We start from the raw sequence: 12,255 nt of genomic DNA, 5'->3' as shown, positions 1-12,255 counted from the left end.
CAAGTTATTTTTGAAAACCAGGTTCCCAGATTAGAGCAGCCACTTGATCATCTTCTTCCTTTCCTAGCAATTAGGAGAACGAATGAAGCCATGCCTTAGTTTGATGATCATCTTGAGGATTCTTGTGATCATCAATTTTTAAAGGATGGGGAGTACTCAATCATTAAATGTATAGGTTTTGGGAAAAAAGGGTGTCAGAAATGGGTACTGAAATCATTGGTGCTCCCCTGCCCCAGTTATGAAGAAGCTTCTTAAAATAACATAAGGGACCGTGTGAGCTCTCATCAGTGGAAATTTTAGCACTTCCTAGGTGACCAGGTAGATATTAGTTGTAGCTGATCTCTGTCCTTAGACCCTTAACCACTGTCTCCCAATCAACAAAATTGTTGCTCTTCAGCTAATATTGCTTGCTGGACCCAGGAAATGGCTTCATCACTAACCTAGATACACAAGTCAGAAAGAGGGTTGGGTCCTTGACCACTTCCTCTCCTTTTTACCCTACTTCTGTCCAAGTCTGGTGGATCTGCCTCTAAAAAGGTCCTTGAATCTGGCCACTTATTTCCAATCTACTGGTTAAAGCTCATGTCACCTTCTAACTGAGCCAGGCAGTAGCTCCTAACTGCTCATTCTGTTTTTCTTTTCTCTCCCTTTTCTTCAAATCATTCTTTCCATTGTCACCAGAGCAGACTTTAAGAAACCCAATCTCATGGAATCATCGACTCACTCTTTCAACAGCTTCTATTGACTTCTGGATCAAGCCCAAACTTCGATGATATGGCACAGACAATAATATTCACCAAATATTCTACATATTCTTCCATATTTCTCAGCTGACCTAAAGACAGGTAGGGCTATACTATATGACTGGTTCAGGCCAATAGGCTATAAGTGGGAGTGACAAGTATCACTTCAGAGCTGAGGCATTTGCTGATATACAACTCACTCTTCCTCACTCTTCCCCTGCCACAAAAATTGGGAAGTCCATGTGATCCAGATGTGCCGCTTACAAGATGGCCCAGCCTTATTAGTCTGGGATCTCGAATGAGTTAGGTGTGCAGAGCCTCTCACAATTCTGTGTTAAACATATAGTGTGAGTGAGCAATAACTTTTTCTTTGTTAAGCCACCCAGATTTGGGGGCTGTTTATTACCGTAGCATAACCTCACTCATCCTCATTAATATAGGATGGTTTACAAAACTCTTGGAACCCGTCTCCCGTTTATTTCCCAGGCTTTATTTTTTAGTCGGTCTATTACACTCTAAGCTCCAGTTCTAGTATTCTTATGGTCCGTCGGATACATCACACTTTCTCTTCCTGCAGGACTTGTGCACATTTCCTGGACCACGCTTCCCTTCTTGCTCACCTACACAACGCCTAATCATCTGTCAGATCTTGGCTTAAGAGGCTTTTGCTAACCCCCAACTCAGACAAGTTGCACATCAGACACTTCCTCCCCGTAAAGTTCCCTTTGCTTCAATTATCACACTTATCATAGCTTGGTTAATATCTGACTTTACAATCTGAAAGTAGGGACCCACATCTATTTTGTATCTTTAGAACTTAGCACAGGACCAGACATAGCAGACATCCTTTGAAAAATTAGTTGAATGACTGAATATATGTTTAGGATGGGGGGGGGTCACATAGTAGTTTTCTAATTTTTTTCTTGGTTACTCTGACAACCTCCTAAATATTTTTCCGTTCATTCACTTGTTAAGCAATTTTTTTTAATGGAGTACTTGTTCTGTGTTAGGCTAGCTTGTAAAGTACAAGTAATATACCCATCAGGTGTTTAGAGAAGATATAAACGAGTATTCAAATAGTTGCTGAAATCTTTTGGAGAAAGCGGGTTTCTAGCTGAGCCTTGTAGAACGAGTGAAATTTGATCAGGTAGAGAGAACTGGGTGGGTGTACCTCGGATGGACCTCAGCAGGAGGAAAGGCATTGGGAGACTGAGTATTTATTAGAGATAGAGGACCGGCCTCTCTGGACACTTCTTCCATCCCTCCCTTCCACTTTTCATCCCTTCAGTGCTGATCCAGTAGATGGAGTATAGAGAACCTTGAAAGCAGTATAGTATTCTGGACACACCATTCACTTCAGAACCTACTTTGGCTCTTATGAATAAAACAACTGGTTCCTTTTCTCCAATTATGCCTCTGTTCTGTTTTCACCCTTCTCTCCTAGAGGGCGGGAAATATGCCTCTTATTTCTTTCATAGCTCCCCACTGCTTACTGTCAATGCTGTATGCCTGGTAAGGACCCAATAAATGTAGTTCATCAATGAATCCTCTCTTAAATTTTTAATGACCTGCTTCAAGCTAAGGTGAGGCTAAAATCTACAGAGGTTAGGGACTCCTGGTTATATTAGGTAAATAGCCCAGCACGTGTTCTTTCTTTCAAAAACAAACAAGTATATACTATGTGCTCATGTCAGAAGATTTACCAAATACAAGCCAGCAGAGAAAAATGAAAGTCACCTAGAATTTCACCATCTGGTCATCACTACTGGTAATATTTTGGTACGTTTCCTTTAAGTTCCTTATCCATTAATACACACACACATATACTTATAAAGCTAGTTTTATATAGTTCAATTTGTTTCTTTTGATTGCGATAAGAAACATGTAACATAACATTTACCCTATGAGCCCCCCCCTTTTTTTGTATTTTTCTGAAGCTGGAAACGGGGAGAGACAGTCAGACAGACTCCCGCATGTGCCCGACCGGGATCCACCTGGCACGCCCACCAGGGGCGACGCTCTGCCCACCAGGGGGCGACGCTCTGCCCCTCCGGGGCATCGCTCTGCCGCGACCAAAGCCACTCTAGCGCCTGGGGCAGAGGCCAAGGAGCCATCCCCAGCGCCCGGACCATCTTTGCTCCAATGGAGCCTTGGCTGTGTGAGGGGAAGAGAGAGACAGAGAGGAAGGAGGGGGTGGGAGTGGAGAAGCAAATGGGCGCTTCTCCTATGTGCCCTGGCCGGGAATCGAACCCGGGTCCCCCGCACTCCAGGCCGACGCTCTACCGCTGAGCCAACCGGCCAGGGCCCCTATGAGCCCTTTTTAAGCATGCATTTCAACAGTGTGAAGCATATTAACATTGTTGTGACACAGATCTCCAGAACTTTTTTACCTTCTAAGTGAAACTCTATACCCATTCAACTTTATTTTACTTAACAACAGATCATAAAACATTTTCCCATAATACTAAATAATTTGTGATACTGAGTATTCTTCTCTAACATTATTTTTAATAAGTATATATTTTTCCAATACCATTGTTTTTTTTTCTTTTAAATACTAAATCCTTATTGTTGTTTTTTTAAAAAGATTTTTTAAGGTTATTTCTTTTCTTTCTTTTTTTTTTTTTACCATTATACACAATGCTAAGATGAATACTTTTGCACATTTTATACCTGTATTTCTACATATTTGTTTTAATATTACCTTACCATAAACTCTCAGATGTGGAATTGTTGATTCAAAGGAGAAGTACATTTTATTTTATTTTATTATTATTTTTTTTTGTATTTTTCTGAAGCCGGAAATGGGGAGGCAGTCAGACAGACTCCCGCATGTGCCCGACCTGGATCCACCCAGCACGCCCACCAGGGGGCGATGCTCTGCCCATCTGGGGCGTTGCTCTGTTGCTACCAGAACCATTCTAGCGCCTGAGGCAGAGGCCACAGAGCCATCTCCAGCGCCCGGGCCAACTTTGCTCCAATGGAGCCTTGGCTGCGGGAGGGGAAGAGAGAGACAGAGAGGAAGGAGTGGGGGGGGGGGTGGAGAAGCAAATGGGCGCTTCTCCTGTGTGCCCTGGCTGGGAATCAAACCCGGGACTCCTGCAGCCAGGCTGACGCTCTACCACTGAGCCAACCGGCCAGGGCCAGGAGATGTACATTTTTAACATTCTCGAAAGGAGCTTGAGGTTTTTTTTTTTTTTTTTTTTTTTATATTTCTGAAGCTGGAAACAGGGAGAGACAGTCAGACAGACTCCCGCATGCGCCCGACCGGGATCCACCCGGCATGCCCACCATGGGGCGACGCTCTGCCCACCAGGGGGCGATGCTCTGCCCATCCTGGGCGTCGCCATGTTGCGACCAGAGCCACTCTAGCGCCTGGGGCGGAGGCCACAGAGCCATCTCCAGCGCCTGGGCCATCTTTGCTCCAATGGAGCCTTGGCTGCGGGAGGGGAAGAGAGAGACAGAGAGGAAGGCGCGGCGGAGGGGTGGAGAAGCAAATGGGCGCTTCTCCTGTGTGCCCTGGCCGGGAATCGAACCCGGGTCCTCCGCACGCTAGGCCGACACTCTACCGCTGAGCCAACTGGCCAGGGCCTGTGGAGCTTGAGTTTTGATGTGAGAGGCTATACCAATTTACATTCCGATCAGCAGAAGGAAAAGGCTCATTGCCCCACACTCTTGCCAGAACTGGATGTTATCATCTGACATCTTTTCTTTAGAGACATTACTTAGTTCTGAATAAGCCTCAGATCAAATAGAAATCGCTCTCAGGAATCACTGTGGGATGTGCATCTTCCTGAGTAAGCTTGAATCAGATGTAGAATCGATACTCACGTACCTCAACAAACAAGATTGGGAAGATGCCTATTTTATCGCCTAACTTTCCTTCTGCCCAGTTCTCGTCCACTCGGCTGATCACAGTGATGATATCATCCTGAAAGAGAAAAGGCCTCATGGTCAGTGAGTATTCACAGTTCTCACGTGGTGAAACTTCTCTGTGGACACCAACTTGGAGTCCCAGATGGTGTAAGGTGCTAGGAATGCAGCTCTTTCATAACTTAGTTACATAATTTTTTTGCTAACTGATCTTTCTTCATAAAGGGCAGGATCTGGATCACCAAGACAAAAGAGAAATACCTTGGAGGATCAATGGACTTAGAGATGTTTCTCATTTTCAATCACTAGCAGAACCTGGACTTTTCATTTAAATTAATCTGATGAGGAAATCAGAATGAAAGCTATCAGGAGACCGACTGATCTCTTTGCAAAAGGAAGAATGAATTTTATTCTGATTTTGAAGACTTTTCGGAATCTATCAACATTTAATGTATCAACTGCAGAGTGACTTTTAATTCAAAATTTTCTTCTTGCAAAAGGTTATATAATATGTTTGCATTGATTGTAGAAACATTTGAAAATACAGGTAAACAATACAAAGACAAAATTCTACCACAAGGCAGGTATAATCACTGTTTATACCTTGGTTAATACCCACCCCGGATCCTTTTCTATGAAGATAAAACACATATTCATGTACATATAAACGTGTTCATTTAAAAAATCTTTTCCAGAAACATACAAATGAATATAATAAAGTAATACATTTTAGCTGTAAAGCTTGGTGAATTTTTACATTGACATGGAACCCCCATCTAGATCAAGAGTCAAAGAACATTGCCGGAATCCAGAAGACCCCTTTGTTCTCTTTCCAATCACCTAGCTAGAGTAACCACTCTCCTGACTCCTAGCATGCAGGTTCATTTTGCCTATTCTTGTATTCATACAAATGCGGGACATGTTGGTTTTTCACTTGATACCATATCAGGGACGCTTTTCCCCATCTGTACCTGCTCATCTGTCTAAACCTGAATACTTATCCACGGATCTCTTTGACCTTCTGATCCACGGCCCTGAGTAATTTAAACAAATCCAGATCTAAATTTGTTTACTGCATTAGGTCTTTTCTTAACTTTCCTGTCTTTATTGCGATTTGCAATTGCACATTTAGAGGTTATTATTTCCTTAATGCCTATCCTTAATGCCCATCGGGACAAAAAGTCTATGTGTGCAGGGCCTGTGTCTATTTTGTTTATTTCTGTGTCCCCGGCACCTAATACGGTGGCTCCCCGTTAGGAGTCATCCACTAAGCTTTCTTGAATGCATGCATCCACGAATAAATGAATGTGTGAATAAACTGTACGACTGAATAAGACAGAAAACGCGAGGGGATGATCATGCATTTAATTTGGATATGCTGAGTTCAGAAAGACCGTGAGATTTCCTTGTGAAGTCTCAGCCTCCCAAAGCCTTCCAGAATGGATTAAATCCTTTCTTCTGGTTCCTCGTCATCATTTCCCATTTCTGTGTTTGTTCCCTCTACTAGACTGCTGGCTCTGTGAAGGTAGGGACAGTGACTCATTACCTTATCCCCAGTGGACAGTGTGGCATGAATGAATGAGCTGGTGGAGTAAGTGTCCCAGTCTGCAATTCCCAGAGGGGGGGGCAAAACAAAAGAAAATAAACAACCCCCCCAAACAAATAATGCTACCTGCCTATGTCTTCCTCCAGCTGTGTCCCCAGAGCCCAGTGTCTAATGTCTGGCACAAAGTAAATACTGAATAAATGCTTGTGGAATTGAACTGTCCTCCCTCTGGCTGTAGCTGATGTATAGACTTGGCGGTTTGGGCTACAGAATGACCTTCCTTAGGGGACTCACTTGGACATGCCAAGACAATAATGGTCAGTATTTCAAATACGGAGGACAGCGAGGTTATCTAGTATGAGGGAATCTGAAGTAAATCTCACTTCTGGTAGTGGTGGGACAAAAATGATTTACAAAAGAGAACACTGTCCCTGACCCAGTCTAGGAGTGCCGTTTTTTTTTTTGTATTTGATTTATCATACAAAGTAAAGAATAAAAACCACACTGACTACGGTGTATATGAGAAAATTTGAATGTTTAAGAAATAATAAATACTGAACACAGGGAATTAAAGTAGTCTAGAGAAGTATAAAGGCCAAAATAAAATTTAGGGTAATTAATGTCCTTGGAAAATATATCTTGTAAGAGGTTATCTGTTTGAAAGGTATAATTATGTTATGGTGTGTGTTTGGAATGTTTGACATGCAATGTTTACAACAAAATAGACTTGTAAATGAGAAGCATTAGTTGATGAGAACTTGGTCAGCAACAACAGCCTTATAGATTCATGATAAAGAGGTGAGAATGGTAGTTTTGCAAGCAGGCTATCAAATGATGTTTGTAATTTTTTGTCCACCTGTCTGTTTTTCCCACTACTCTGTCTGAGGGCGGGGACTGTGACTTGTTCATGCTGTGTCACTGTGCCTGCAAAGAATAGGTTCAACGTGATTGCAGAATGAGTGAATGAAGGCGTAAACACTTATTTTTGTAATTGCAATAGAAAAGGCTTAAGGATTTATATCAAACTGTTATTAGTAGATTTCTCTAGTGACTTCATGTCTGTGTAGTTTGAATTATACACACATATGGCATATATAATCACATATACATATACATACATATATACACTTATGTATAATTAAAAAATAAGCAATTATTAAGCAAACAACTCCAGGTTCTGCCATAGTCTGTATGGGGTCACTTATGACATTGGCGGCTGCCCAGAACCTTACCTTAAGGAAGGTCAGGCAGTCCTGGTTGTCACTCTTGTCTTTATTTCGCAGGTCGAAGTTGTAGAGGGCCCGGCAAAGGGGGGGTGGCTGGGGCAGCTGCTTGATGACTTCTACCGAGTTGGCCGGGAAGAACCCGCTGACTCCATTGACCTCCCCCTGGTACCAGTTCTCGTCCAGCTGTCGCCGGAGGAGAATGACGTCTCCCTTGTTAAAACGCAGGTCACCGGGATTCTGCCCTCGGTAGTTGCGTAAGGCCTTTGCTCGGGGCACCTGCAGTGGCACAGACCAATAAAACAGGTACTTGGCTTAGAGGCTGGAGGGACAGAATGAATCACATTAACAATGAACCACTGAGCACTTCTAGTCATCTTGTGGATCTGTAAACAATGTTGCCAACAAAACAGAGTGTTATGTATGAGTAGAATGAGGCGATGAATTACATGTAGAATTACATAGTAGAATTATATAGTCTGTGGATTGTATCATTGAGATGTACACTCTGATCACCCCCATTTCTAAGTAAGGTGACTGAGGCACAGAGTAGTTTAACACATAACTTGCCTAAGGTGACACGGTTGGGAAATGGCAGATATGAGACCTAAACTCAGGCTACCTGGTTTCAGAGTGATTAAGAAAACTTAATCCCTATGCAGGGAATAGAATTTTGGACTTGACTCCATAGCTATGCGAACTTGAGTGAGTCAGTGACTCTTTCTGGGGCCCGAGCACTGATTTTGAATTCTGGCTCTACCTTTTTTCCCTTGTGTGACCATGATCAAGTTCTTTAATCTTTCTTAAAGCAAACTGACTTATAAAATGGGATAATAATAGAATACCCATCTAATTAGGTTAGTTGCAAGGAATAAGTAATATTCATAATACTTTTAGAATATTGATCGGTGGGTAGTATGTGCTCAATAAAAGACATCACCTATTATCATCACCTGGAATGGAGGGCTAATGGTATCAGTTCTACATGGTCCTCAGTATCTATGGAAAGAAAACTGAGCTGAAAACTCCCTGAAAATAGAAATTGTTATATGATGGCGATGCAATGTAACTTGTCTTCAGCCTGTTCTAGAAACTGTAAATCTTACAAGTGTTTGCATCATTAGGAAGCACAAATGACACAAAGAAATCATTAGTCAGAAATCAATCATCAATTTAAAAAAATTAGCAAAAGAATCGTCACTTGTCAAATTGGTTGTCCATCTTAATAATGATTTTAGTCAAATGTATTCTTTTTTTTTCTAATTGAAACGAGTTTCTCCACACAAAAATGGCCTCACTCAGGCCTTCTTGAAGTCAGTTTGGCAAACTGAAAGTTCTAGTAGCTTAGGTTTAACAGAAAGCCTGCCAGGGTCACCTGGGATTGTGTTTTATTTTGGGCTTCTCTCAGCACCGGGGTGAAGTAGCCCCTCTCCTGGGGGCAGTCTTGCTATTCGTCAGGGGGTGTAAGAAGGCATTAATTCAGTTCTTCAAGGACCTTTCGAGTCTGCAGTGTTCATTTGAAAAGAAATTTGAAGCAGCTTCAGGGCAGAGATGAGACCTGCACATCATCATATTGCTGATGGATGGCAGAGCAGCGCTTTCCTGCTGGTCCCTGGACACCGTAAGGAGAGCCCAAGGAGGGAGAGAAACCGCCGGAACACAGCTCATCCTCCGGAAGCCAGTGAGCGAAAGTGTGCATGCTAGGAGGTTTATCTGTACAGTGTTGTGAATAAATGGAATTGGCTGAATAAATTATGATGCACCCATACAATGCAATACCCTGCGGTTATTAAAATTGATGATGTCGATCTATAATTAATCACATTGAGGTACTCATACTGGTGAATATAATAGAAGAGGTTAAGACAGTTGTGTAGACTAGGTAAAAACACATACACATTTTTACCTGGGGGAAAATACTAGGGGGCTATACTCCAACATGATAAGAGTGGTGATTTCCAAGTAGTGAGATTTTTTAATATTCAAAAAATTGTTTCCCTAAGTGCTTAGCTGTGCTTTCAAACTTTTCTACAATGAAATGATTGTGTTCCTTATTAAAATTGGATAGTAAAAATAAAATAAATAAACCTGGGGATGTAAAAGACGTGGGAGGAATTTAGGAAAAAAAAAATAAGCCACCCTAAGTAGGATCAGCAAACCACACAACCAACTTTTTGGAGACGTTCCTTACCTGAAAAATAAGCTGATAGATGCTAGATGAGAGCAGAGGATTTGTGGGGAGTGATCTGATTCTGATAAACTCTTAGGGTTGGCTATATCAGAGAACAAAGCCGTCCCTCCATATTTCTTCTCCCCAATTTTCCATTGAAATAAATCACATTTTTTTCCCTCTGGTTACACAACCACCTATAACTGTAGTCCCATTTTCCAGCTTCCCTGGCAACTAAGTTCTGGCCAATAAGGTCTAAGTAACCTTTAAGAAGTGTTTTTACTAGGAAAGACCAGTATTCTTTTTGCTTTCCTCCATTTTGCTATGTGGAATGCAGATGTGATTGCTGGAGCTCTAGCTGCCATCCTGAGCAACGAGGATGAATGTCACAGCTAAATAGGAAAGGAGGTAGTCTGGGTCGCAGAGTTGCTACTGAGGTCCTGTACTGCTTGACTTCCAGGCTTCTGCCTGAAAGCTAAATAAACATTCATCTTGTCTAATGCACTGTTATTTTGGATTTGTAAAAGGAAAAGAAACACAAAGAAAGGAAGAATTTTAGGTGATGGCACATAATCAACAGTTAAAATGCTATAGAAGTGTTTACCTAAAACTCATGTACTCTTATTAATCAATGTCACCCCATTAAATTTAATTTTATAAATAAAACTATAAAAAAATTAAAGCCCCTTTGACTTTGCATAGTAATAAGACCAATAGCTGATATTTACTGAATGTTTCTTCCTATGTGCCAGGCACTGTGCTAAGCACTATATACAATATATTTATTCAATTTTCGTAGCAAACTGTGATTGGAAAACCAGGTATCAGAGTTTAAAAAATTGCCCAAGTTCATGAAGCTAGAGAGCTTTAGAGTTGATTTGAGCTCAGGTCTGTCTATCCTCAAGCCAGCCTCTTAACCAGTGTTTCTCAAAATGAAGTCTGGGGTTTACCTCTATTAGAATCCCAACAGATGTTAAGAGTGCAGATTCCTGCACCCCATCCTGGCCTGTTTGACCAGAATCTCTCCAGCTGTGATTCAAGCATCTGCATTTTTATCAAGCTCCCCAGCATCCAAGTTTGATGCCCTCCTGGTCTGAGTTATATCTTATTCTGTTCAAAATAGGAGCAATGAAGTTTTGAGGTGGTTTTGTAAATGGCTAAGCTGATTTTTCTCTTTCTCTTCTGAAAGACAGCCAGTGTGAGTGGCTTATGTATGTATATTTGAATGACTACTGAGCATGCATATAAAGCTAAAATTGCACTAAATACTTCAATCTTTTTGGAGACGCATTAACTTTGAAACCCTAAGATAGTACTAATGGTTTTTTTTTTACTATGAATGAGCCTAGGGCACTGGTGGATTGTCCAGTGGGAGTTGGAGAGAGCTCATAACATCACATGTGTTGTTAAACATACCTCATCTCCCGTAATCTGACACCAAATGTCAACTGTGGTACTTTCTTCACCTAGGATGTTAATTCATAGCTGTTTTTTTTTGTTGATGGTTGATACCCTTTTTACTGATTAAAATTTATCCATTACTTCTACTGTTTGTGCCCAGTAGTAGTCCTATATTCCAAAGCCACTGGACCATTTGCTGTTTAATAAAATACATATATTCAGGCCTGTCACCCCCACAGTGTGACTTGGACTGCTTCCTACAGGTGACTCTGACTGCTGGGTATTCACACGGACCATGGTGATATCCAAAAGAAAAAAGGTTATTTCATTAAACTATATAAAATGGGTATCATTAAGTGTATTTACTCTGCCCCCAAGAAACTCACCATCTTTTCTCTATCTCCCCTTCTATAGATAAGTGTTGTGAAAGTGAATTGTAAATTCTACCTTTAGAATTTACAAAGAAGATGAAAAGAGTACAAAGACTCTTTTCGTCTTCTTTCTCTTCATGTTGGATAATCCCTCCCCTGAGATTCTCAGTGCTGCATTCAAACCTATAGGAAACACTGGCTTCCACGCTGCGGAGAGAGAGGAGAATCTGAGAAGGGGAAGACAATTAACATTTATCGTGGTTCTGGAAAGCCGTAAAAAATTTTCCATGTTATTACACAACTGCACTATCTATGTATATGTCATTCATATGATCTCAAAACCCAATGACGTAGGTGGTATCAGCCCATTTTATTGATGAAGAAGCAGAAGTTCTGAGGGGTCTGACGTCACCACGCAAGGTCACACAGCTTGTGTGTGGCAGCCCCGAGAATGACTTAGGCTCATTTGACCTCAAAGCAGCCTTGCTCTTTCATCCAGCTGGAGTCACCTAAGTATGTTTTTCCATCATAAACCTCATCCGGGGCTCTGTTTTGTAATCAAAATTGGAAGAGAGTGTGAGTATAATTTGCTAGCAGCTGGCTGCATTAGCATGAATTATTGAACTCCAGAGCCCTCACATAAAAGTTAAGCACCTGAAGGCACTCGGCTGGTTGATTCTATCCGGTCCTCAGCTGCTCTCAGGGGAAAAGGACTCTGAGTGCCACATCAGCAATCACCGTTGTCTTGTTGGTGACAGTGTTTGTCACCCATAATTGTTTTCCCAGGTGTGGGCAGGAGGGGGGGGGGGAAGTAGGCACAGAGGTCTCCCAGCCAGGTCATTACCACACTCTCTTTCCTGGTGTTCTCCAGAAAGGCAATCATCCAGGGGGAGCTGGTGTGTCCCTTCAGATTCAATAACATCTGAAT

The 12,255-nt window shown here is 41.8% G+C and overlaps 1 protein-coding gene across 1 annotated transcript in view; it reads right to left on the bottom strand.

Moving 5' to 3' along the window:
* The window catches only part of SH3RF2 (SH3 domain containing ring finger 2), a 120,762-nt gene that overhangs the window by 63,001 nt on the left and 45,506 nt on the right, over positions 1-12,255 (bottom strand). Inside the window, exons 3-4 of the mRNA XM_066272881.1 lie at positions 7,395-7,664; positions 4,579-4,674 (exon numbers count right to left, since the gene is read on the bottom strand). Of these exons, the coding sequence (XP_066128978.1) occupies positions 4,579-4,674; positions 7,395-7,664 (366 nt within the window). The remainder of the gene's footprint in view (positions 1-4,578; positions 4,675-7,394; positions 7,665-12,255) is intronic.

Source organism: Saccopteryx bilineata, chromosome 4 (genome assembly GCF_036850765.1).
Source record: "Saccopteryx bilineata isolate mSacBil1 chromosome 4, mSacBil1_pri_phased_curated, whole genome shotgun sequence".
In the NCBI taxonomy this organism is placed as follows: Eukaryota; Metazoa; Chordata; class Mammalia; order Chiroptera; family Emballonuridae; genus Saccopteryx; species Saccopteryx bilineata.
This window is presented reverse-complemented; position numbering and strand designations above follow the sequence as displayed.